The following is a 27,911-nucleotide window of genomic DNA, read 5'->3' as shown; positions in this document are numbered from 1 at the left end:
TTGTAACTTCCAATCACTACTGATCATTCTACAAATATACTCAACTCTTGTGCTTATCCCACAGCTTACCTCATTTCCCAGATGATGGATGCAGTCTTCAGCTTCACACATTTCTTCAGTACTGAGTTATGTATAAACATAAATAGTTACGGCACAGTAAACAGCTTTCTTAGTTTCTCATTGTCTCTATTTCTTTTTCAATTGCTTAAATGCACAGGATAGGATCTAAATCTGCTTAGATTTAGATCTGTTAGATCTGTTTTTAAAAGTTCTCATTAAATCAAAAATATTTCCTCTGAACTAAAGCATAGAAATTCATTAGATCTAATTAAATTTACTTGTTAAAAATCAGGCAAAAATACATAGCTTCAAGTGAGCTTTTAAAAGAGTGCTGGATTTGCCAACTTCAGCTTTCTTCATCAATGTGAAGTAGAAAAGATGGTGGCAATGGTCAGAGCTCTCCATGCTTAAGAGCAATCAGCAATACATGATTTTGTCACAGTGTGGACTTGTTTCACTCTGAAGAGGCTCGAGCCACGTTTCCAAAGAACCCTCTCACTATTCCAGTGGTACTTCAGTTCTACAACACAGATTTCAGCTTCACATAGTTCCTGTGCCCAGCACATGAAGTTGATATGGAAATGTAGAAAGTTGCTTGATTTCAGAAATCTGCTCTGTCCCCTTAGTACACCTTGATGTACTGCCCAAAACCCTGAACATTCCTGTAATGGTGCATTATAAAAAGTCTCCTTCTGTCCAGGCAGCCTTGACTGCATGCAATAGCATGCTTACTTAATGCTGGCACTTAACCATGTGTTGGAAGCAGGGCAGATAGTGGTGGGAGCACTGCCTTGCTACCATAAAAATACAGCCAGGAAATCTGTAGAGTAGACAAAGAAAGAAAAGCTTTACCTGAACTCTTAATTCACATTAAAATTAAAGAAACACTGCACCTGCCACAGAACAAATACAGCTTATCTCCAGGATAGCTGTGTATGAGAAAAAGCAAGACTCATTTACATATCTTAACAGCAAAACATGGCCCGGAGAAATTCAGCTCCGTATACTTTAGACAAGTCGCTCCAAAAATGAGAAAAAGCTACAATCAAAAGTTTCCCTTTCCCAGTGCTATTGCATCTAAAAGATACACAACCTCTTTAATAAAATCTGTCTTTGAGCCAGCAGCTAGATATGCTACAAGCCACAGGTAAATGAAACCGAGTGTTATGCTACAGATTGGTGGCTCTGAAGCTTAAACCAAATATTTACAGAGTCGTGATGATCAGCTTTAATTTTGGAGGTGTTGCTGCAGATCTCCACCTGAGAGTGCAGTCACTGCAAACGGCTGGCAGGAGGAACAAGAGGGTGAAAACATCACATTGAGTCACTCACAGGAGAGTAGGAAGAGATAATTAACTTGCACAAATAGCCCTCTCAGGTGCAGCCTCACAGAATAACTTGGAGGTGGGGCACAACCCAGACCGACAGCACATAAAAATTCTGGAGTCGGAGACGAAGGCAGAATCTAACTGCCAAGAAGCAAGAGCTGGATTCTCAGCACACTGAAGCACCTTTTGGCAGAGAACTCTGGTAGAGTGCAGAGCCCCGAGGCTTTCCATATTGCAGGGGAAATGAGAACTTCTAACGCTGCAACAAGAAATGCAGAAGAAGTATTTTAAGAAAAGTAACTCTAACATGAAAAGCAGAAACAGTCATCCCACACTTCCATGCCCTGTTCTATACATCCTATCCGAACAGCTATCTCCCACGCACAAAATAGGAGGAGGATGGTCTCACATATACTTTACAAGTTAAATTAGGAGCGTTATCTTCATTTTTTGTTACATACGTCAAGTAATTAAAGAAGCAGAAGTCGCTGGATTTCAAGAAACACACCCCAAGTATAAGGCAGCAGCTTGTGCACAGCTGTACCCTGCCAGGCTAGCTCCAAACAGACACCTCCTGCCTGTTTTCTTTGTTAAAATAAGGCAATCACTCTGAAGGAACTGTCACCATAAACGTAGCTGTAACTTGCACTTCTGACATGTCACAGATTTGAATCACCTGAAATGAATGCTTAAAAAAAGGAAAATGTTGCTGTGTTTACAAAGAAATACCTTGCTAAGAGCACTCTACTATAAAAACAAAATAACCACTGACCATTGCTTTTGTTTCTAGCCACGTGTATTCAAGGAAGCATTCAAGTATCTGTTCATAATTTTAACATTTGTTAGCTTCCCTACAATGAACCAGGGACCTGCAGACAAATGTCAAGCACTTCTGTTATCTTCAGCTTACACAAAGCATATGAATCATCATGCCAACACACACACACAAACCCAACGCCTGATGGGAGTTCTGTGTTTCAGATCTCTCTCTAAAACTTCTCTTTCATAAGTCATCCGAGAAGTGTTCCCCAAGATTTAGCCACAGCCCAGCTTGTTACGAAGCACAGACGATGCACTGACATACTGCCTCATCCTAAAGGCAGCACTTTGTCTAATTTTCAAGAGAGCTCAGTCTCATTTGTCAATACACAAGGTATAAATCCAAAAACACTGGGGTAAGAGTCATGCATCACCTATGCTAGTTGGCAAAGGCTTGGAACTCCTGCCCAGAGGTTCCTAAGGCTGGATGGACAGTTCTCACCCTCTGCTTCTGTTTTGACTGACAGCCGTGCCAAGAGGGAATCCTTTGCACTAAACCTAATTGTTTCACTGACATGCTGCCAAACAGACACCTCCATTCCACCCCTGATGTGCCAGGGAGAATTACAGCTTTTATTTGGACTTTACTGAAAACTACACAGCAATGCATGCCAAGATGGGGTCCTGACATTATTCACAATTTAAAGGAGGCAAGCTAGCAGTTATCTTTAAACAGAGTGCTGTTTTTCTTTCTTTAAGAAGATTCCAGATTCCCAGAGAGCAGCAGTAAATTGTACCTACTGCTTCAGTGGTGTCTTGCACAAGAAGGATCCTTTGTAGCACTGAACTGTCACAGCACACAAACAGGATAGGTCAGTTTAGCACAGTGCGTAGACACTTCTATGGCACATGGTGGGTCTATTGGTCCTTTACGTAAATACAGTCCATTTTTGCCTTCTTTTCACGAGACTGAGGAAAACATCTTTATAATGGCAAGCAGTGCTTATTTTGCATTACAAACTGTGCAGCTAAGTTTAATAGATTTAAATACACAAACTATATATAAAAGGCATTTATCTTAGTAATTATAACTCTTAATAATCATGTGATTAGCAGAAAACGCATTTGTGCAGGTGATAACATCAGTGTTTTTCTCTATTTCTGGTGGTACCTCATATACCAGCTTTTCCTGTACAACCAAACACTGTCCATCATCTTGCCAATATTACCAATTCAGATTCTGATTTTATAGTTTGAACTACCACCATTATCACTAATTAAGATTAGCAAGTTTAGAGGAAAAGCATAACAGAAAGAAGCACCAAGCTTTCTGTTCCTGGATTAACACCATGTCATTCGATAGCATAATTGCTGCATGACTTATTTTGCACACTGCCTCATTAGACGAAACACTCATTTTGTCTGTCTTCCACAGACACGCTCTGGTAGCATTCACATACTGGACACAAATTGTCTCCTTCAGAGGCATGGCCATGGCACAAACCACCGTGCTCGCTTTTTAGTTTTGCAAACATCCACCACTTCATCATCTAACCTCAGTTTGTTAAGCTGTTGCTTAACAATCATTAAAACATCATTCAAGACTCTGTATGCTATTCTCCTTTGTATATATATGCCACACATACCTGCAATTTAACTTACAGTGGATTCACAACAAAAAACATTCTAGCACTTGTTTATAATATCAGTATCAGCATAACATCTCAACATGTTTCAGCACACACCTCCAACAAGATTCATCTACCCTAGAAAGATGTGTCTCAGTGGGAAAAAAACAAACGTGCGAGGCTTCTTCTCAATACCACACAACCACACAAATCTTAAGATAAGCTATGGAGAAATAAACAGCAGTTTGGTGTGTTCCTTGTTTTGTCTTTTCCAGGAATCAGAAGCTATTGTTTACAAAGAAAGGCCCAATCAAAGCGATTCATTACCTATACATTACCTCTTAGATATGTGCTGCCATGATGAATTACTCCACCATGAAAGTCAGGTTACCTGAGAAAAGCGATGACTATGAACAGCTAATGGATTAGATGTCCATTGGAAATACCTAATAATGCAAAATTAGTGTTCATACCCAGTATCGTATTAGGGCAGTTGTTCTCAGTTGCGGTTTCCAGCTTATTTACTTGACGCTCTGTCTGCAGCAGTAGGAAGCTTCATCACTCAATACTCCAGTGAGGGAGCTCCCAAAGAGAAACACATCAGCAGAAATTAATCAACATAGCAGTTATTACAAACTCCAGAGGAAAAATAAAAATAAAGATAAAAAAAGGTTTTCATAAACCTTTAAATAAACCAATAAGGGGCTGTTCTCACTAAATCAGCCTGGATAACATGGGTAAGGTTATAACAGTGCCAGAGTGGGACAGTATGTTGGGTTACGGATTCTATTTACTTTCTTTTTTCCTAATGTAGACTAAAGATCTTGCAATTGGCAGAAAGTACCTTTCTGATGGTATGAGTAATAGGGTCCGAGAGCCATTCTGTCATAATGCTCAGGTTAGTCGCTTCTTCCAAATCCTCATGTTCACTACTGTCTACTGTTTCAACCCCAAAACTTTATAAAAGCATCAAAATTCTATGCAAAGAGTACACGGAATAAGCTAACACTACAGCATGGTCCAACAGCCTGTCTGAAACTATCAGAATAGCTGGTTTTCTTAAACCAGATACGAAGTTTAGGTAATCAGATTCTTAGTGCTTGGACGAAGTGCCAGTAGGAGATCTTGGCACCACAGGGAGTCATGGCTGCAACCTTCCAAATTCCTCCCACATCACAGACATCTTTCTTCATTAGCAGCAACACTTTTTGAGCAAATCTGTGATTTACAAGAACTGATCACATCTTACACACAAAATAAAATAAATCAGCAGAAGACAACATCTCATAGGGCAACTCATTTACTGCTTGTTCTTATGTAAGCAACATACTGATTATTAACACACTAATATCTGCATTTCTATTGCACTTGGGTCTATTGAGGAGTAAAGGTTTTCCTGCACAGGTACTTAAGGACCAACCTAAATAGTTGTTCGAAAATCTGGGTGCCATTTTGTACGTTTTATTTTGACTAAAATTAGAAAATAGTAATTCTTCAGGTTTTTGTGTTGTCTTTCAAAACTGCCACTGAACATGACAGACTAGACCATTAATCTGCTGACTGGCTAAATGTTCCTTACTTTTGCTCTCTTGGTAGCATTTCACTTTGGAAAGAGTATGCGGCGAACCCTCTAAGTTTGCCACCCCAAATACAGCACAAAGCACAGCTGCCATTCAGAGACATTTCCAATGAAACTGAGGCAGGAGGCCAACTCTCAGTTTTAGCTCAGGCTGACCACAGGCAACTCAACTGAGGCCCTGAGGGCTTTTGTGTACCAGTCAGATTAGATCAGAAGCAGCAAAGGAGAGAGAGAGAGAGAATGTAAAAGACGACAAACTCAAAATCCCTTTCCGAACCTCCCCTATGTCAGCAGCAGGCATCAGTCTAAAGAAGAAACGGTATGGGGGAGAGGGGAGAATCAAGGCTGAAGACTTAGTTGAAGAAGATAAAGCTGAATGCAGATGGGCAATCACCTCCAAAAATCAAAAACCCTAAACCTCAACTGATAAACAAGAAGAAAGAAAGTCAATAAAATGATGAAAACATTCCCAGCAGCACATTTATAAGAATCAGAGACATTACAGAAGTAATCACTACCATGCCATTAGAGCTACATTTATAAGGGAAACTACATGTGGGCATGACTCACAAAGTAGCTGGGGAGCAGGAACTGCTATAACAGAGATGCCTCATGCAGTAAGATATCAACCGTCCTGCAGCTGCGAAGACAGCCCTGGGTGTGCAGAGGAAGAGGTTCCTTGGTGCATACAGAAATGATTCAAGAAGTTTTGCCTGCACTAGCAAGGCAGTTTTATTTCATTATCTGTGTTCATTCTCTTCCATTAAGAGAGTGAAAATAAACGCTAAGCAACACTAGCTTTACTGATTCAAAGATTAAGCTATCTCCGTCAAAAAGAAATCCATGAACTTGTGCCTGGAAAAGGAATCCATCAACTTACACCAACATATTCCAGCTCTTCACATTGCCTTATTCTAACAATGTTGGAAACATGCTTTATTTGTACTCACATCTTGTTCAAAACGAGGTGCATCCTATATTTTATACCTTCAAATCCACATCTCTTACCTCCACTGCAAGAAAACAAGCATCTTCACACAAACAGCAAAACTTCTAAGACTTCTAACTTCTTTTTCTTTCCTCCCAAAAGCACAGGTAGAAGCGCCTTAACTTTCTAATGTACTTTCCCACCTGCCTGGGCCTCTTTCCACTTGGCCACATATTCTCCTTAATAAGCACTTTATCACAAAATAATTGGCTGCTGCAGGTCCCTGAAAATGAAACAGCTGTAGCAGGCAAACAGATTATGATAATTCTGGTATTAATGAAGTCTGGAAGAAGCCTGAATTGCTTCAGGGAAGAAGAAGCTTGGTCACTTTGAAACAGAATTTTATCCAATTTGCTGTTCAGTCATTTCTAGAGCAAAAACTTATTTATAAACAGTACTACCCATGTGTTGCAGACCATATGTAGCATTCATTAGCACATCACTTCAGCCTTGCTCTCCGGCACTGAATTATCAGTAAGGATTTAGAATGTTTCATAAAAGTATTTTAGGAAGAAAATTCCATTCCTGCAAGGACACCATTTCAGCCCTTTAAGCACTGCTGCCCATGATGGCATACAAATAGCGCAGCATAACTAATGTCTTTATAGTCTTCCCTCACTAATGTTCTGCTGTGTATGTATTGTCATGCCCTGCATTTGCAGCAGTACCCCTCAGATGCAGAGAATACAATCTGATCCTGCTTGAGTCTGCACACAATTTATAGATTATGAAATGCACTTCCTTCCCCAGCCTTATATAAGATCTGTTCAATAATAAAATCAAACTCTCAGTGACAGTAACACTCATTTGCAGTTGTTCAACAAGACCGGAGGCCAAGCAGAGTGTCTCTGAGGAACCCCTCTCAGCTGACAGCGGTGCAAGCTTTGTGAGGAAGCACCTGAAATCCTCAGTTCCTCAGGCAGCTGTGAGGGCAAGCACTAGCCTGGGGGAAACAGCCAGGAGAGATTTTCAAAGTTTAAAGCTATACTGGTAACATCTCACTGAGCCTTTCAAAGTCTCTTAGTTCCAGTCAACCCCAAACAGCAGCAGGAACTCCTGCGTTGCCCTATGCTGCAGGGCAAATGGCGGCCCTCAGGCCCAGCACAGCAGGTCACCACACACTGCGCTCACCCTGCAGCAACCCATCCTACACCTCAGGATCAGGTGTCCACCTGCAGGGAACTTGTTTGCCCCAGGTACACTCAGGTGTGAGCCAACCTCTAGTTATTACAGCAATTTCTGCTTTCTTGATATGGTTACATGCAACAATCTTACTACCATCAACTCTCTTAGTCAAGTCACTACATGTGATGTGCCAGGAGCTAATACACATTTTCCCTCTCTGTGACAGCACTCACTAGAAACCCTCTCTCCAGAGCACAAGCAAGAATTAATGGGATTTTGTTTTGTAAACCAAACTTTTGAGTAAGCCAGCATTTTCAGTAAGGCAGTTCTCAGCGCCTGAGGCAGCTGCTGCTTAGCCTGGAACTCCCTATTATTTACAGAGACAGAAATATCACCACAGACTTGAAACTTAAAGTATTTACAGGAACATTAAGAGACTTTTAGATGTTCTTTTCTCATATTTGGAGATTATGGAATAGAGACTTCTGAAAGAAATGATCACAGTAACTGGTACAACGCAGCAGCAATTAGATAGGAGTGGGAACTTGTTAAGTCTGAGATCTGCAGAGCTTTAAGAGACACGGGCAGTTTGTGATTAGCTTCTACATGTCTATGTAACAGAGAATTAAAATTAAAAACATCCTATGGAAGACATTCACGCAAGCAGGGTGGTACTGGTTTGGTTCTCCAAAGCAAAACAAAGCCACTGCCATCAAGCAAACCTCCAGATATATTTCATGCTTACTCACTTCTGTCTTCAGTCCACAGAACAGACGTGAATTTTTGGCACAGCCATTAAAAAACACTGTTTTGGGTGTTCAGCTATAACTGCACCACAGACTGCCCACAAATTCATGTAATATAAACCACAGCATACCTATATACCTATATATACCATATAAACCACGCATACCTTTACATTTCTGAAACAAACTCACATGCAGATTAAAGAGAGAACAGACCACACAACTCCAAGTTTTCACCTCCATGAATGTTGCAGCCTTCTAACCATGCAGAGCTCTATGGCTGTTAATGGGTTTGCTTTTTCCCTAATAAGACAGGATGACATGCAGCAAACAGTTCTGTTATTTCAAGTCGAGAGTATGTCTTCATCACTTCTCCCTTGAGAATTCTGTGCCTGCCTGAGGCACAAGAAAAGAATGAAGAACAAAAAGGCAGAAATACACAAGCAAAAGTCAAAAATTCTCCTACTTTAAAAAAATAAAATTAACATTTCCTCAGGAGATAAGTAGTGTATCAGTTTCTAGGAGCTGAGGTTCTAGAAATTTTGCAACACTCTGTTGTATTCTTATATGGACCCCCAAAGCCTCTCTCTTTTTCCAGATCTAATCTGCACAGTTCTTAACTTCAGGAACAGTTACACGTTAGAGTTCTACACAGCACACTTTATCTACACCAAATTTGGCATTGATATATGCCTGGCCAGATTTGCAGAGAATCCTATAAATCTACTGTATAGTTATCTCTGTCTTTCTAGAAAAGTGAATAAAAATGTAGGATTGGGACGAATTTCATGCCACAAGATCTCTTCCTTCTTTATTGGCTTACCAGTTTCCATTATACCAGTAGCTGGCTCCTTATTATTCCCCGAGTGTCATTATTTCTCTTCCAAATACTGTTTACTACCTTCAATTTCCCATCTAAATCATGCCTACCTTAGTTTTAGTCCCTCACGTTCATGTGATGCTGTTTAAACAGCTTTTCCTCATCCTGCCTCCAGCTATCATATATTCCTCCCTCAGGCTCATTTTTACTAGAGTCATGTGCCCTTGCATCCCAGAAAGCCAACCGTATCCTGGGCCGCATCCAAAGAATGGTGGCCAGCAGGGCAAGGGGGGTGACCCTACCTCTCTGCTCTGCACTTGTGAGACCCCACCTGGAATACTGCATCCAAATGTCAAGTCCATACAAGAGAGACGTGGATCTATTGGAGAACATCCAGAAGAGGGCCACAGAAATGATCCAAGGGATGGAACACCTCCCTATGAGAACAGACACAGAGCTGGGGCTGTTCAGCATGCAGAAGAGAAGGCTCTAGGGAGACCTGAGTGCAGCCTTTCAGTATCAAGAAGGGGAGCTATAAGAAAGAAAGAGGCAGACACTTTAGCAGGGTCTGTTGTGATAGGAAAAGGGGAAAAGGTTTAAACTAAAGGAGGGAGATTTAGACTGGATATAAGGAAAGAAGTTTTTTTACAATAAGGGTGGTGAGGCACTGGCACAGGTTGCCCAGAGAGGTGTTGGATGCCCCTTTCTAGAAGGCATTTGAGGTCAGGCTGGACCAGGCTGTGAACAACCTGATCAAGCTGCAGGTATCCCTACTCACTGCAGGGAGGTTGGACTAGCAGACCTTTATTCAGGCCTTCATCAGCACAGAAAAGTTTGTTGCATACAACCAGTGCTTCAGCAAGATGTTCCAATTTGGCCCTATTGAACCTAATCTCATTCTTGTTTTACTTCTCTTTACTCTCAAGTATCTATTTTTACAATGCCTCCAGGTCGATAAACTTACTACAAATTGTAAAATCTGCAATTTGATAAGCCATACATTGCATTCCTGTAAACAGGCTGAGCATGTTTGGTGGTTTTTTTTGTTTGTTTTTTCAACTGAAACACAGTGACATCCAGCAAATTCAGCATGCTGTCCTTTAGCCATGCTCTTACTCTCAAAAGCCTTCCATAATTTCCAGTCATGGTCAAAAGACAGAAGTCTAATGCTTAAAAACTGAAATAAACATCCACAATGAGCAGCACAGAGATTTTAATCCTATCCACCCGGTCATGGAGAGAACTGCTAAAATCTGGGTTAATCCTTCCAATCCTTAGTCAGAAATGAAAGTCTGCGCGATTGAAATAGCATGCCAGAATTAGATTTGCTTGTGGCAAGGATTCGATTAAGCCAAAAATTAAGATCTTGGCCACAGTTTGAAATAGTTTCAGTTAAAATCAAAGCAGTGCATTTCTACTGGCAGATACTATAATCCACAAGAGTCATTATACCAAGAACAAACTCATAGCCCTTCTCTCCACAGGAAATTAGGATGGGGCAAATCCCGCACATGCTGACAGGATGGGATTTTGACAGGAGCTCTGTCAAAAATTAAAAAACAATACAACATATCAACAACTCTCCAAAATGAAGATGACGGACATTGGGTGGAGTACCACACGTAAGGCACGGACTCCGGAGCACAGAAATAAGGACAATTACTTACATTGATTGCAGCTTTAGGATGCAGATCCTCCCAAGCACACCAATGACAATTTTAACTGATATATATTTGTTACCATACTCAAAAACATGACACACGCATTAGACATAATATTTATCTCAATCTACTCCTCCACAGTGGCCAGGGGGTTGTTGTTATTTTTAGTAAATTATAAATGTCAGCATAAAAAACTTTAAGAGAAACCACTCTCCCAGGAGCCACTCCGCTTGAGGTTTCTTTGATTAAAGCTTGCACAGATCAGGCTAGATTAAGTGTAAAATATAACATTCTGAATGTGCAGCTGCAGGTACATTATGGACAACTCATGCCAAGCTTGGAGTTCATGAAGCCACTGCTCCCCCAGGGCCTCTGGCTGCCACGTTGTGTACCCACAGCATCGCACTGCACACGGTTACTGCAGCACAATTTTCAGTTATAAACCTTTAGGGGTTATAGTAACAGAATAATAGAGGCATGCATTCAGCTCTAACCTTCATACCAAGATAGCCAGAGGTTTCAAAGTATTGCATAAGCACATTTCTGTAATTTTTGCTTTGCTGCTCCAAAGCTGGAAGCTTTTACTGAGGCAGGGCTCTTTGAAGTTACTTTGGGAATGGACTCTCCGCAGATGGAAAAACAAATGATTAAGCCATCTCAACAGGGAGTCAGCCTTATTGCACATACTTGATTTTAAAAGAAGCTAAGGGAGGGAAAACACTGGGGTTTTTTTTGTGTGTGTTTTTTTTTTTTTTAATACAACCCCAGAAAGCTTGTTAAAAAGGAAAACTTACCACCATCTGAGCAGAACCAGAAAAGCTGTTTAACGACATAGCAACTTTAACATGCAAATGAAACCTTTGAGTGACCTGAGGAAGCTAAACTCTGTTTTAAATAACAAATGTTAAGTATGAGGGCTGCTCCACAAGTAATGCCTCCTATTGTGTTATGTTGGCCTGTGAGGCCAGAGGCAGATGTTGGGATGGCAGTGGGTTGAACCTTCCCCCCAGTATCCCATTACATTCGGTTAGTGCATGACAGATGGCAGCAGAGGGGCACACTGACACAATGACTGTTGAAAAAATAGTGTTTCGTAGCTGATAGTTTGCTCTACCAAATAGCGTTATTGTGCTCTCTGCATCTGTTGTAGTTTTCATGGAAATAAACAGGAGGCATTACTTTTGCAGCAACTTAGGTGAACTATCAGGTTTAACTTCAGTAAAACAATGTACAAAATATTTAACCAGAAGTCTGGCAACTAATCTGGAAGAGAGCACCGCAAGTAGCAATAACAGCTCTAAACACACCAAACCACACCTTTAACCAATGACTGCTCTTTTTAGCAGAGCATGCCTTAAGTCCAATATGTAGCTTTGAGTTTCAACTAGGTTGGATATAAGGAAAAAGTTTTTACTGTAAGGGTGGTGAGGCACTGGCACAGGTTGCCCAGAGAGGTGGTGGATGCCCCATCCCTGGAGATGCTCAAGGTCAGGCTGTGAGCAACCTGATCGAGCCATAGGTGTCCCTGTCACTTCAGTGGAACTGGACCAGATGGCCTTCAAAGGTCCCTTCCAACTCAAACTCCATATATGAAAAGACTATAATTGTATCTCTACACCTTCTAAGTAATGAATGTACTGAGCAACTTCTTAAGATGGCAAAAACTCCTTCATCACCTAACTCTGCAGCACTAAGAACTTCTGGAAAAAGCATTTAAGTAGGCATTAAAGGATATTAAAGGATATTTTAAATATTCGCTTGCTTTGCATGCCTTTACTTCACAATGAACTCAGTTATGCTGCAGGAGTGCACAAGCAGGACTTTGCCTTCCACAAAGGGCTCACACACGGCCTGGTTGCTGTACGTGCAGATGCTCCCTTTTTCTCCAGGCCTCCCTGGCATTTGGATGTGCCTTTGCTGAACTGGAGAATTGTTTGCAGCAAGAGTTGTTTTATAACAAGTTTTTGCATGTCTGTAACTTACTGCACACGGTAAAATAAAGCAGTAAAAGTTGGGAAATTAGTCAAGTTCATTTCTGTCTCGCCCTACATTTTCCACAGCTTTCAAGGCAGTGCCCACTGAAGTGCCCACTGCAGCTTAACAAATCAATAGGACTTGCATTGAAATAAGGATTACAGAGCTGGACCGTTACATTTTATTATTGGATAACTCACTATTTTAAGATCTCAAGCTCTTACTGTGAACAGGGTTAAATCACACAGCAGCTCAAGTCAGCAGTCACCTAACACAAGGAAACAGAGAACCAGTCCACACTTAAGGAAAACAACTTATGCAAGCACACAAATAACATCAGCAAGGCTTTCAAAGGTGCTTATACAGCAAGAGCGTGGTTGGCCTCTTCTCACTGGTGACAGGATGAGGGGAAATGGCCTCAAGTTCCACCAGGGGAAGTTTAGGTTGGATATCAGGAAACACTTCTTTACAGAAAGGGTTGTTAAGCACTGGAATGGGCTCCCCAGGGAGGTGGTTGAGTCACCATCCCTGGATGTGTTTAAAAACCGTTTGGATGTGGTGCCCAGGGACACGATTTAGCAGAGGGTTGTTAGAGTTAGGGTAGTTTGGTTAGGTTGCAGTTGGACTCAATGATCTTTAAGGTCTTTTCCAACCTGAGCAATTCTGTGATTCAAAGACCACTGAAGGAAAACTTGCTGCAGGCAACAGCTCACTCCTGAATGTGTGGGTACTTCATACATTTAAATTTTAATTTAGAGACTGTAAGATGCATTTTTAGGACAAATTGGAAATCTGAAAGTATTGTGTATAGCGAGAAGCCATTTAACAACTGTTCAGGGTATTTTAATTATGAAGCTATTTACTAATTACACCTATCCCTATTCATTCACATCAGTCCTAGTGTCATTTCCTTACTGAATATTGGAAATATTCCAGATATTCCTACGCTCCAAAATGATGATAGAAGAACAACAGAGACTGTAGCCAGATGCCTCTATCTGGATGTGGAGAAGGTTTGAGAGAGGAAAATATGACAACCTAGAGCAATTTATGAGAAGTGTCAGAACGAGCATATCTAGAAAATGCAGAGAGGATATTTGTTTACTTTAGCCAGTGTAAGGAAAAGAAATCACACAAACTGGTATTTGTCCTTCTGCAAGAGAGCATACCCTGACAGCAGCCAAAATACCCTCATGTGACACTTTCCTATGCTCTGTTCTCAGAAGCTGTTGCTTGTTTTCAACCTCGCACAGCCAGCTGTTCGGATGACATCAGCATTTATATAATTAATGATCCATAAATCTGTACCGTGCACATAACTGCAATTTAAGTCTTAAGTGCCAGTAAATGCAAGTCTTAATAATATTTTAAAGCCACAGCAAAACACTTTCTCAAACACCATGTAGGGGAAACTGCAGAATCAGCAAGCCACCATACACTGTGGAAAGCAATTTGTTTTCATATATTTTAAGTGTCAGCTCGCCCTGCTCCCAAGTATTCTGATGCCCCTAGAGGGAGATCTAAAAATCAGATTAATTTAATTGAAAATGAGTTGTGAAAGAAGACATTCATCAATACATTTTCAAATGCCAGTTCCTCAAGTCCAAGGCAGTCGGCGCCCCCTTGAAGCACATGCACACAACAGAAACGCATAGGAAAAAAAACTTACATTTATTGCCACAAATCAGAATCATTCCAAAAATAATTCTATTTTCTATAGAAATGCATTTTTGCCTAGAGGGACATGGGTGCTGGACAAACTGGTACAGCAATAAAAAGAAAAGTGGTGAGATTGCATACCTAGGAAGCCTCTAGCTTGACCATCTGCCAAGGGTTGTATAAAGGAGAGAATGTAAATTAAAAGAAACAAACTGGAGAACATCAAACGTCATTAGGAGACAAACGTGCAGTCTCTGATCCACCAACCCTGAGATGTTTACCTACAGCACAGACTCCCTGCGTTGCACTGTGGGAAGCACTTTAAGAGCAGTTCACCAACAGGAGAATGCAAGGTGCTCAGTGAAGAAATCACTCAGCAGAGCTCTCCCAACCCCCCAAGGCCAGGAATCCTGAAGAGATACCAACATGGAAACGACGGTTGGAGTTTTGAATCCTTTTGGATTTCTCATATTTCGTTCTTCCCAAGTAGGAATATACAAACAGACCACTTTCATCAGCAACTTCTCTTGCTGGTTTCTCACCACCACAGCTCTGCACCTCCATTACCCTGGCTCAGCATCTCACCCTTTCTGTATTTTCTACTATTAAATATAAACAGGCTTGGCTTAAAGTCATAACAGTTTTGACCTTTTTTCTTGGGATTCCACACAATTCTCATTTGTCCCAGTTAATCATATTTTAGTACAACTATCACCTCTGTATACACTGAAAGAGTCCCAGTACTCCTGACATTAAGGGACACGATTTTAGGTGGAGAGGTGTATTCCCTCCTAACCAGCCTTCCTTCTACCAGAAGTGAACTAATGCAATAAACAAATAAAACTGAATGCTAGCATGACAGCCCAGCACAGATAGGAACAGTAAGCAGATGGGCTGGAGAGGAAGGCAGCATAAAAGAAGAGTGCTTGGAGAGACACGCATGTCTGGGGGAAGGAGACTGCATTCAGAAGAGACTGGAGATGAAAAACCTCAGTCTAAGAGCAAGAAAAGAAAACAAATGCTTCTTTTTACATCTTCTGTACCAGCTGAGTTTTGTCTTACACTGCCAAGCAATACTGCTTAAGGCTTTGCATCTGAAGTACTGGAGTCATCCACATCTGCTGGAATCTGGATTCCACAATGGGAAATTTCAGCCTTTTTGCATATAACAGCTGAAATGCAGATCAAGAAGGAAGAGAAGGAACAGCAAATGGATTGAAACAAACCAAAGAGGACAGGATTACTTTACTGACTACAAAAAAGACGTGACTATCTATAATAAAGCAGGCCATTCGAACACTGCTTGACTAGAATACAGCCAGCCTCCCTAATTATTACATCTGCTTTCTTATGATGAACTCACAAACCTTATCTCATCCCATTTAGGTACTTCACATAACCCTGATGCTTTTATCAGCATAATTTACTCAGAACACTAAATTAGGCTCACACACACACATACACAAAAAATAACATGTAATTTGTCTGGTAATTATATGTTTCTGTAACTCCTAAAAGCAACTCATTACAGAAACGTTGCGCGTTTAGAACAGATTACCTTAATTCTATTTTCTGTTTATCCAATTATAACTGTCGTTCCTAATTGTATTGTAAATTGTGTTGAGCTGGAAGGTGGCTATAAAATCCTCGCTCTCTCCTCTCTCACAGTGGCTTTACATATGCAATGTATTTCCACCAGGCACAAAATCGATGTAGTGAAAACAAAGCAATCCTATTGTGAATTCTGGTCACGGGGAGAGGCAAACTGGTAAACAGGAACGGTCAAAAGTTGGTGCTGACAGAATTACAGGCACAGAGTCCTGAACCAAAAGCTGGGACGCCGGGAAACAAACGCCGTGAGGAAAGGGATACTACACAAAAAGATGAGCAACTTCCCACCCCACGATCCCTCGAATGAAACATTTATAGAAGCATCCTGCTCCGAGATGCACAAAAGCAGGCTATAAATAAATAGCTGAGCACAGCACAGCACCGTGCCAACAGCAGGGCTGGCGCTCCCGGCCGCGCTGCAGCAGGTGACCAGCCTGCAATGAGGGGACAGCCAGCCATCCTCCGTGCAGGCCCAGGATGAAATCACGTGCTCAGAATTGCATCGGGGATAGAAAGCCTAAACCACTGACCAATGAGTCAGCTGGTGGTGAAGAAACTCCCTGAGAGCGCTCACTCCAAGCCTGACATTAAGGTATGCATCATTTTAAAGATGAAAAGTGCATGGCCTCCTAGGCAGCTTTCCCTTTTCAAATCAGATCTTCACCCAGGCTGCTTGAAGACGAGTGATATGTGATACTGCTGGGAGAACACACTGCCTTCAGCCAGCCCCACACACCAACCACTGCTCCTTGTAGGCTCCATCCTGACAGGAGGCAAATCAATGTGCTTCCACACAAAATACTAAAAGCACAAACATGGCATTTATTTTCTCTTTCTCTCTCAACCTTCACTATTAAAATCTGGAAGAAAGCCGAGAGAATCTACATGTATACTACAAACCACAGATGTGGCTTTCTCAAACCAGAGCATTCCTAAACATGAAGCAAAAGGCTTTCAAAAGAAACAGAAGTTGTTTAGGAGCTGTACAGAAAATACACCGTCATGTTTTAATTAAATCCCTTCCACAGCCCTCCAATATGCTTCTTGGTGCCTTACAGTCTGAAGGGACCAAAATAGTCCAAGAAGGGGATGACTACCACACATAGAATCATCTGAGCTGGAAGGGATCTAGTCCAACTCCCCTGCAATGAACAGGGATACCTAAAGCTCAGTCAGGTTGTTCAGGGCATTTCCATTCAAATGTTGGTTAATCTTGTTATACTTTCTCCACCCTGTCACATACAACCACATGGAGATGTTTCACTCTTCTCCATGCTCTAGAAGTTCAGGACCAGTTTATAACCTCAGCTATGTTGCTGGATTCCTTAGGTCAGCTTTAGTTTGGTCTCTGTGGCTGCTAAGCAGATAAGGGAAGTAGCAACGGCTCTGACTGCACAAACTTTCTGTCTAGTTTTATCTTTAACCCACTTGGAAAACTTTTAGAGCCAGTAAGCAAGCCAAACCTCAGTCACAAATTAGGAATAGCAACTACTGTGTTTTTTTTTTTTTTCCAGGAAATTTACATTAATCACAAAGGCTGATGAGCAGAACACCTGTCAACCCACCCTGCAGAGCCCCCATGCTCCAACCTGGGGAGGTGCAGACATTTTTCAGGAGTACTGTGGGAAAGGTGAGGCAAGATGTTAACTGCATACTTCATACAAGTTAGAGCTGCTGCACTGCAGGTAACCACTTCAACTTTGTGTTTGAAAGCTAAAAAAAAGCAACCAATGCAAACTCACCAGGTTTGGCAGCTGCTGTGCATTTCCACAGAAGCCCAAAGCCTCTCCTCCTCAGGCTGGTGGAAGACACACCTTTCTCCTACCAGTGCTGCCTCTCCGGTGCCACTGGACTTCACACAGGTCTCTGTCTGGAGAAGCCATAGGGATCTGGGCTGGAGCACAACTGCAGCCCTGAGGTGGCAGAACCAACTCCTGGGCATTCTGTGTAGACAGAGCGTCTAGCTTACACACCTCAGGTGCAAGCATGGGGCTTTTCTCCTGAGGACATTAAGTGTAAATCAAATATAAATAGCCAATGATGCTGCTACAGTTTCATTAATTTCAGTGAAGGAGAGGAGAAAATATCTCAGTGATTTAAACTAACAATATGGTGACAGATGGTATGGAGACAATCCAGGCTGGGCTCCCTCAATAAAATGCACACAACTTCATAGCTCCAGGAGAGGGGAGGCAGGAGAGGCAGAACGGGGCTGGGAGGAGGGCAAGGCTGGCCCAGATGACCCCCAGTTTCTGACAAACAAAACCAGTCCCAAACTGCAGAGACTACTCATCTGCAACATGCTCTGTACCATCACTGATGTCAACAGCCCTATCAAGGACATCCTCCAAGCAAGTCCTAAATTGTATCATCCATTAAAAAAAAAAAAAACACAAAGAATTCTTCACATTCAACCGTTAGCTCAAATGGGTGGCAAATATAAAGGACTATTAAACTACTTGTTCAAATAATCAAAGCAAGCTCTCAAAAACAATTAATAGAAAAGATGTTAAAAACGTTTTTTTTGACATCATACCAATGCCCTTCTGTTCTTTCACTGCATAATTTTAATAGGATGAATATTTTCAGGCAGAATCAGATATATTCTGATTACCAGAAGTGCCTTATGTGAGTTATAATAGTCCCGTTATTATTTTGTGGCTTAAAGGAAATCATTTCAGGTTTTATGTTCGAGAATGCTCTTGGAAAAAAAAAGATTCTAAAGATGCCACCAAGAATGTCTGCAAGCAGAAAATTACGCTGAAGGCCTGGTGTCCTACTTTTCCCCGCTTGGGAGCTGGCTGTGTTATCATTTCCCATAGGCAGGCAATAGCTTGGACGGATGCATGGATGATCTAGACGTTCACTTACTGGCAGTTTTAAGCTGTTACTGCTCAAAACACACGGAGGCATTTATGGATTCCTGTTTTCAAGAACTGTAAGAACAGAAAGCGTGAAGAGAAAGAAAACGATACCTTTGAAACGAAAATATATTGCACTTACTGCAAATGAGATTAAGTCCCAGTGAAGCCAATCACTGCACTCTGTGACACAGGAGTGGTTTATATGGTCCCATCCTGCAGCCAGGGCTCAGCTACAACACTGCAGACTGAAGAAAGCTGAAAATAGGACCTTGCCCACACCTCAGCCACATCAAACACCAGGTAAACTCTAGGATATGGTGTTGAGCAAAAGATTTCTGCTTTCTACAGTTTGCTTACTAGTTTTTGAAGATGTTAGGAATTTCTGTCACTGTCTTCTTTCTGCTTGGATAAATTACTCCAAGTTTGTCCCCCCCCATCTCTCAGAGACATCGTTCAAAGCTCACTCTCACAGTATTTCAGGAAATCCACCACACTTTCCTTCATCAAACTAAGGAGGAAGAATGAGGAAAATACAAATGTCTCCAAAACAGGCAGGAACATCCTTTAGAAAAGCAGGAGAGAGAGGGAGAGAAATGGCAAGAAAACAAGGCACACCACGGTATAATGCTCCCTCGAGCTCTGAAGCACAGCTCAAAGTAGCAAACACTGCAGCAAACACAGTTAAACTTCACTTCCCCATAGCCACGACAGCACAAGCATAGCAATGCAAAGCAGCACGCTGCATTCTAACCACCTCACACTCGCTGAGCTTTGGCTCCAGGTAACAAAAAGCACAAGAAATTGAATCCAGTCCATATGCCTCAGTGAGACAGATTTCAAGCACATTTTTAACCATTTAATTACAAACAGTCATAGCACATACGTATAAAAGGCACAACTGCGGATTATGAGCTTGGTTATAAAAATCTTTAGCATGTGCAAGGTTTTTTTTAAATAAATATCTATCCATATGCAAAGACAGATCAACACTACATTTTTGTTGCAGCTAAAAGTGCAATAAGAATTTTTGATAGTTATGCTTCCTGTAGCAGCATTAGTACAGCAAGAAAGGAAGAAAATCACATTGAACCTCTCCTTTGCAAGAGGCAGAAGCTGGAAGTATTGCTTGCATGCAATGGAACAGTGCAATGTATCCAGACATGAAACATTAAATTAACATCGGTATTTTCGGACTAAGGCATTTAGCTGTACTTTACTCTTCCTACCTTCTGCAGTGCTAACCAAAGCCAAAATCACTACCATGCTCAGAAGTATGCTGCCACATACATGCTAATGTCAGTTAGCAGTAAAGGCAAGAATGAAAAGTTAGCAATTTAAATGTAAGGTTTTTCTGTAAGAATATAGGACTGTTTTTACCATGAGCTGGAAGGAAAAAAATGGCAGACACACAAATCAATAAACATGCTCCAGGAATTGCGATATCCAGAAGTGATTCTACAATAAAAAAAGAAATCCTACATCCTCTCCCGTTCTTTTCAGAAATTTTTAAAGCATAAGAATTGAAGCACATTTATGCACAGTATGCTCGTGGGGCATCATTCCCTCCCTGGAACTCATGAGACCATGGCTGCAATCACACGTTCAGTTTCAGGCTCCCCCCATACAACCATCACCACCTCTCAGCAAATCCAAAGGACTGGAGCACACGAGGCTGCAAGGAAAGGCCAAAGGAATGGGGCTCTGCTGGGGATAGGACAGGTAAGGACAGGTGTCTAAAACTAAATGGAGTTAGACTCACAGCAAAACAAGAGGTCACGATCACATTACAGAGGAAGACTCCAATGAGATATAACAAAAATATTTGCACAGTGAGAGTTTAAGTACTGGAACTGATTGACTGTTGTATCTAAATCCATAGAGACGCTCAGAGCCGGACTGGAGAAGGCCCTGAAGGACCTGACCCAACATTGCAGCTCACTCGTTGACAAACGGGGCTTGGGTTGGGCACCCCCAGAGATCCCTCTGACTTCTGTTATTCTACCGTTCTGTATTCACTGCTGGGGACAAGGCAGATAAAAGGAAAGCAAAAGATGGTGGTAGGTGCAGAATGGATTTTATGCCAAACAATTAAGGAAAGCGTTAGTTGTCAGCATTAATTCATCAGCACAGAGAATAATGAAGAATGATAATTTCATCATATTATTTCCTGGGATATCAAAGATTGATTTTAACAATTCTAAGGCTGTTTCAAGAAGCATCACTTCTGAATGGCTCTAAAGGAAAACTGCCCTCACCTTTAGTACTGCTCAGCTACACGCACACCTTCACCACGCTAAAATGCTTCCAGTTTCTGTGTCTTTCAGAGAGGTTTACTAATAAGTTAGACTCAGTTTTGAAACATGCAAAAGTACCATGGTTCAGAGATGCTCAGTGCTCACAGGTGCTCTTATAACACACAGGCAGCTTTTCTTCCCACTTCTGAAGGAAACAAATCCTTATCCTTTGCTATTGTAGCAGAACCATAATGTTCTGTCTTAGAAAGGAATCTTAATTACAATCATTTTAACGAAAGCATGTGGTGAAAGAAACGTAACTAAGTTTAAAATCAAATCCTCCAGTCAGGAAACAGATCCTAAGCAGTGTTTGGTTTGACATCTCAAATCTGAACAGACACGGGATGAATAAACAGCCAGCCTGTTAGCAGCATCCTCCCAGGGCTGCGACGCACAGCAGGTTGGCAGACACATCCCAGACACAATCCTCATCTTGTTACACTGCACCATCTCAAATCTGAACATTGCCTGAGCCCACAGAAGAACTGAGGACCAAAGCCCAGGAGCAGCTCATGGGCAGAAGGATTGCTGCCAGCAGCAGGTGACAGTGCTGGTGACAGGCAAAGCATGTGCTGCCGTCCAGGGCACCTCTACAGTGCAGCACAGTCATAGGCACCTCAGAGCTTTATTGGTAAGGTTTTAGCAGCAGGCTGCAGGTGAGGGATTGGTTTTCCATTTCTGTGGAAACCATTTCAGTGCTGGTGGCTTTACACACCTGCCACCACTTTTATAATCCACATGAAGCAATGCATTCCCTCGGCTGCGCAACCAAATTTTAAAGAGGTTGCAGCAAGGTCCTACTGGTGGCCATGGCAGCACCCAGAGCACAGCACTGGGACACCATTCCCCAAGTGCAATATTTATTAGCAGTGCAGAAAATGGAAAGCTCATCCACTCAGAGCATTCCAGGGAAGCCTTTAGGAGTACAGAGCTTTAGAGACAACTTCTCATTCACATCCGCAGCCCAGCTCACGTTTAGGACAGTTAAGCATCGTATAAGTACTGGCACGGAATTCACTGACTTGCTGTGCTGCCTGCGTGCCAGCCTTGCTTGTAGACTACAAATGAGCAGGTACAACACATGCACACTCATTTCCATCTAAAAGTCATCTAAAGCACAGCATCAGCATGATTCCACACAGAAGGAAGAGAACTACTAGAGCCACACAGTGAGGACAAATGAAACAGCCATGGGGTGCCAGAGGTGGGAACTCCATCCACAGGCAGTAGATGTTAGCAGTCTCAGTATGGGAGACAAAACGGAAGACTCAACGCTGATCAACTTCCTAACGTAAGCCAGCAGCCGTGCGTTTCGGCTGAAATCCTGACACCGTCTTGGAAGACAGATTTTTACATTTGCAGCTCTTCTCCCTCAGAATTCATCTCCTCTGCTCTTCTGACAGCACTATGAATTTCACCTTGAGCTCCCAGGAATTCATTCCCAAATGATGGGTTAATTGAGTGACACACGCAGCTCTTACTTCTGCGCTGTTCCAAACGCAGTGGCAAGATAGACCGCGCGCTGCAACAGCCAAGATAAAAACGGAGGCAATTTCAGTTACACGATCATAAAACTCCCTCAGCCAATTCACGCCACTAAAGACAGCTCTGTTCGATCGCCTTAACACACAAGTGAACAATTTTGATTTCCCAAATGGAAATCTTAGAAGCCGAGATTCAGCACAGCGTTGCATTATCAAACTGCAATAAGCCCCGGCACCAAAGATGGTGACGTAATAGTGGCAATATTAGCATACAATGGGAACACAACGTTAACTTCCTGAGACAGGAAAAATGCAATCTGTTTCATGTGCTAGAAGCCCCTACATAAAAGCAAATAATAACCATCTGTATGGGGAACGTCCTGCATTCAGATACTGAGCGTTGATACTGTACCGATTTCTGCCAGTTTCATCACTCAGCTCTCCCTGGGCTCTTCAGTCTCCAATGTTTTTGTACTGGTATAGAAAGTTGAGTGACACACATCAAACAGAGCTCCCAAGTACACACGAAGCTAACTTCAGAAAGATAAGGAAATCCGTACAGTGATTTAAAAGCACATGAAATAACCATCTGTATTACTTGGTGGCTGCACTTACATTTAAGACAGTAGGACTGACTGTACTGATCTCTGTACAAATCAATGTCCAGCCCATTGTTACAGAATCTCTGCTATAATTCAGCAGTTATCACTCTCACCATTGTATTGCAAGTTTTAAAGGTCATTCACGATACTGAGACAGAGGATCTCTTTAATAGCAGCAGAATACTTTTCTTACAGAGAGAAAAGGGCTCAAAAGTTGGGTACAGATTTCCCAGTCATAACTGATCATTGCATCTTCCCTGCTTCTGCTTCCCCAAGTTCTGAAACCACTTCAGACTTAGATGGATACAGAGAGATCCTGAAGGACTATTCAGAAGTCATCTACAAGGAAGAACAATCTTTAAGGAATGAGAAAAACCTAAAGGGTACAAGTAGCAGGAAATGAGTTGCAATTAACATCGTGTGGGATGCGTGCAGCGCAAGCTGCGTGCTGGAAAACCAGCGACTGACTGCCCACACAAACTCCCTTCCACACAGCACGTGCTGCTCAGCATCAGCAGGAGCTTCTCACAGACCCTCAGGCCAAGCAGCTGTCCATGCCAGAACGCCTTGCCCTGGGAGGTGCCACACACCCACTGCTTCCAAAGCAGCACCCATCACTCCACAAGACCAAACCTACCTGCAGTGCCAGTAAATGTATTTTTAACTGTTGCAGCATTAAAGCAAATGAGCTGCATACATGAGTCACTTCTGACTGTCGTTCCACCATCTCACGATGGGTTATGTAAAGAAATGTTTCCCAACAAAGCAATTTGTCATCACCTCCGGGCTCTGACAATGCTTTGTGGATTCTCATAAGCTATAGCAGGAAGTTATAAGTATCTGGTTAGTGAAAAATTAACTTAATTAATACAGCGACTGTATGTTTGCAAGCCTATTTAAATTATAGACCATAGCAGATCACAAGAGTTCAGTCTAATATCAATGCCCTGTTACAACTACTGTCCTTAAATACATTCATGGCTACAACTTGCTACTATTCTGCCACGCTCATAAATATCTGCTTATAATTCTGTATTTGATCCCTACAATTATTTGATTGAACTGTTTGTGGTTTTTACAGCCATACATTGTATTTGCTAATAATTTTTTTAGGGTGATCAGCATTAGATTAGGTGGAGAGTAAAGTTTAATTAGGATCACTTTCCATTACACTGGAAAGAAAACTGAGTTTCAGGTATGAACCCCAAAATACTTTCAAATATTTGGTGAGTAGTCAAGGAGGACACTGGTGTGTATATTCTTTTCTTCCTTAAAGTAAAAAGAGATAATTAGAGGTATTCTGACGCTGAAGTGCATTAGAGTAGCAAAGGCTTTGAACGATCATCCTACCTTATCTGCCATTATCATGGAGGCCCCGCCATGAATTCCAAGAATTGGAATAGAAGTCTGAGATGAAATAAAATCCAAAATCTGAGCTACTGCCTCCTGATCAGTGTCGTCTCCAAAAACCACTCCGTGGATCTTGGTACCTGACATCAAGTCGCAAACGTGTGTTATGATGCTTTTAGGGTCAGTCTGGTTCACCAGAAGGGTCACTACATTGACTTCAACGGTCAGGTCTGCTGACATCTCCCTGGTCCAGAGAGATCTGATATCTCTCTCCGTGATATCCTTGGTCCTTCCCAGAATGACTGCAATGTTCAGGACAGGATAATTCTTCTCTGCTCCACAAATAAGATCCAGAGGCGCAAGAAGAGCTTGGAGTACCAGGAGAGCACAGCCAATTTTCCTCATCTTTGCCAGCTTTATCCCCTGTAAAAGTGATCACATTGTATGAGAAAAGCAACAGAGAGGAAAAAAATATGTACTGTATATTTCCAGTGAAGGTTCTAAACAGAAAGCTTCTGGACACCAGACAACATTTAGCAGCTTTTTATAACACATTCTTCATCTAGTTTCGTTTCAAGCTTACATCCCCTCAAAAACTTGAGTTGGCAGTGATAGATAGTACTGCAATTGGTCTCCCACAAGCAAGGCAGCAGGAAAAAAAAAAAAGCACAAGTTCAGGAGAAGTAGCCATTAATGTTTCTCCTGGGTAGCTAACAAAATTGAAATGACTGAAACCATTCAAAAAAGGTGCCATCATCCTCCTCCTTAACCTTGCCTTCCTAAAGCAGGTGAGGAACAGAAGTCTGCTCTCCTTTGGTGTGAATGTCTATTTAAGATTCAGTCACAGTCTGGTAGGAAGAGGTGCGTTAGCTTAAAATGAGAGAAGTGAGCCCGAGGTCTGCTGGAAAGCCCAGTCCGTGCACTCCGTGCATCGTGCAGCATCCCAGGAGCATGCTGCCTTAGGTCCAAAGATCTCTCCTCGCCAGCTGCTGCTCATGCACAGTCTACTGCATCTCTGGAAGAGATTCAGCAGCACAGTAAGTCTATCTTAATTCTTCTCCCTCCTCTTACACGGCATTCACTTGAGCATCTCAGAACTGCTGATGTCAGACATAAAGTTGTCACTGGTGTTGAAGGGGAGGGCGATCCAGAAATGAGCATCACTGCATTGGTTTACTTCAGATCTTCGCTGAATCTCTGTACAGGGCTGAATGCGGAGAGGTGAGCCAGAGAAGAAGTCATCTAAACTGTCTGAGGGAGGGAAAGGAGCTCTGACTCCGCGAGATCTCCCTCTGTTTCTGTGCCCCGAGGGATTTCCACCCCCACGACTGACTCTGCTAACTGCAAGAGGGGAGTCCCTGTGCCACACCGAGCCAACCTTGTTGCAAAGCGTCACGCAGAAAGCACCGGCAGGGCTGGCCAATCAGGGGTTGCAGTTTGCAGATCTCCCCTCTCATCGCGCCAACCGTATCTCCACCATCAATCAGAATCATCTGCTGCTGAAACGCACGCCAAGACAAGGGCTTGCTATACCATCACCTCCTGTCGGGACAGACTAGGAGATGAGCTTGCGAGACCATTTAACTGCAAATCAGTCCCAACGTGCTTCTTAAGTCAAAGCGCTGCGGGCCACGTTCCCAGCGCTGCAGCACCAAAGCCGGCGCAGTCAGCGGTGGGCGCAGCCACAGCGCGGCCTCTCGCGCCCCTGAGCAACCCGGGGATTCGAACCCGCGTCCCCCACACCTCCCGCCCGCCCGCACCCGGCGCCGAGAGCGCCCCGCTCCCCGCCGAACCGCGCCGAGCGCCCACGGCTCCCGGCCGCGGCGGCACGATGGCGCCCTCTCGCGGCCGCGCGGCGCCGTCCCACGTACCCAGCGCCTCAGGAGACGGAGCGGTGGCGGCAGCCGCGGGTGCCGGTGGTGCCGGTGCTGGCGGGGCCGCTGCCGCGGGCATGTCGCGCCCCTCGGTGCCCGGGCTCACAGGCGGCCTCCGCGCCGCCGGCCGCAAGCGTGATCCCCGCCGCAGAGCGCGAGGCCCATCGCATCCCGGGAGGGCAGCTAGGCGGCCAGCGAGACGGGCGCAGGGGGGCTGCAGACAGTGAGGGAACGGGGGGAGGGAGAGGAGAGGAGAGAAGCCGTCAGTAGGACTGGATTTTAACGGGGGGAAAAAAAAATAAAAAATAAAGTGTAATCTCACGTGGCACGCGAACCGAAATAGCGCGACTGGAAGCGATTCCGAGTGACCGGACTCAAAAGTTTCCCCCCACCCGGCTGTGTTTAGAAACGAATCCGAGCTCTCCCTACCGGAGATGCCCCCCGGAGCCCACAGCCCGGCCGGCAGCTCCCGCCTCCCCGACAACGCACGAGCCGAGCCCGCACGAGCGCATCCCGCCCGGGTGCACCGCCAGCAGCCAACGCATCCGCACGGGCAGCGGGGGGGCGGCTCGTGGCACGCACGGAGCGTGGAGCAGAACGGCGCGCGGGGCGAAGCTCCGGATCTCGTGAGGCACCGATTCGTTCCCAATTTTCGACACATCAACCCAGGGAGGCACACAAACTAGGGTCGCTTCGGTTTCTCGCTCGCTATTCCCAGTAAATACGCACGGAGACACTTCTTAAAGCGACCCCAGGACCCCAAGGCTCCCGCCGCCGCTCAGCGCCGCACTCACCGCGTTCGCTCTCCACATCGCTCTGGGCTCGCGCTCCTCCGACTCATCTCAGCGGGTTCCTCTGCAAACGACGGAGCGGGAAATAGGTCCTCTAATGCCGGGGTTTCATCCCGCGACTCGCGCCCACCGCGGTACGTGCGAGCCTGGCAGCTCTTTATCGCCTGAAATCCCGCAGGATCAAGTTTGAGCAGAGCCATCACAACTGGGATTTGCTCTTTACTTTTGGCAGGAGGCGTTTCGACGTCTTCATGGCTTTCTTTTTTTGGCTTTTTTTTTCCCCCGGCTGTTGGAAGGGCAGTTGCAACGCTGCTGCGGCAGCTCCCGGTCCGATGCTCCCCGGTCCTCCACCTCCGGCGGGACTGACAGCGGCGCGGCCCCGAAGCGCGGCGGGAGCCACCGACGGGAGCCACCCGGCGGCCGCTGCCGGCCCCCTCCGCTCCGCCGCCCCCGGCCCCGCCGCCTTTGCCGGGGCGAAGCTCGCGGGCGCCTCGTCAAAAGCGAGACAAATCGCGGCTACTTTGAAGGCTCCCCCTCCCCGTTCTGCCTCTCCCAGCACCAGCGAATGAGTCAGACCCAGGCAATCGGGGGAGGTGTCACATCGAGAACGGTGGAAGCGCCGGGGCTGGGGCAGAAGAGCGGCAAAGTTGAGCTCTCGTCCCACGTTAACAGCCCCGGCGAGAGGCCGGCAGTCCGGGAAACCCCCGAGCGTTC

General features: G+C 43.8%; 1 protein-coding gene across 4 annotated transcripts in view; it reads right to left on the bottom strand.

Moving 5' to 3' along the window:
- Positions 1-27,693, bottom strand: part of GRIN2A (glutamate ionotropic receptor NMDA type subunit 2A) — a 160,918-nt gene extending 133,225 nt beyond the window's left edge. For 3 of the 4 annotated variants that reach the window (XM_025155258.3, XM_025155259.3, XM_025155260.3), the window contains exons 1-2: positions 27,201-27,693; positions 24,533-24,955 (exon numbers count right to left, since the gene is read on the bottom strand). In XM_025155258.3, coding sequence (XP_025011026.2) covers positions 24,533-24,955; positions 27,201-27,218 — 441 coding nt within the window. In that variant the 5' untranslated portion in view covers positions 27,219-27,693. Of the gene's footprint in view, positions 1-24,532; positions 24,956-26,403; positions 26,621-27,200 lie in introns of all 4 variants that reach the window. The other variant, XM_015294579.4, reaches the window with a different exon arrangement.
- Between the last annotated feature and the right edge of the window lie 218 nt (positions 27,694-27,911).

This window comes from Gallus gallus, chromosome 14 (assembly GCF_016699485.2).
Source record: "Gallus gallus isolate bGalGal1 chromosome 14, bGalGal1.mat.broiler.GRCg7b, whole genome shotgun sequence".
NCBI classification, from domain to species: domain Eukaryota; kingdom Metazoa; phylum Chordata; class Aves; order Galliformes; family Phasianidae; genus Gallus; species Gallus gallus.
The sequence above is the reverse complement of the archived record's forward strand: the minus strand, read 5'-3'. Positions and strand labels throughout refer to the sequence as shown.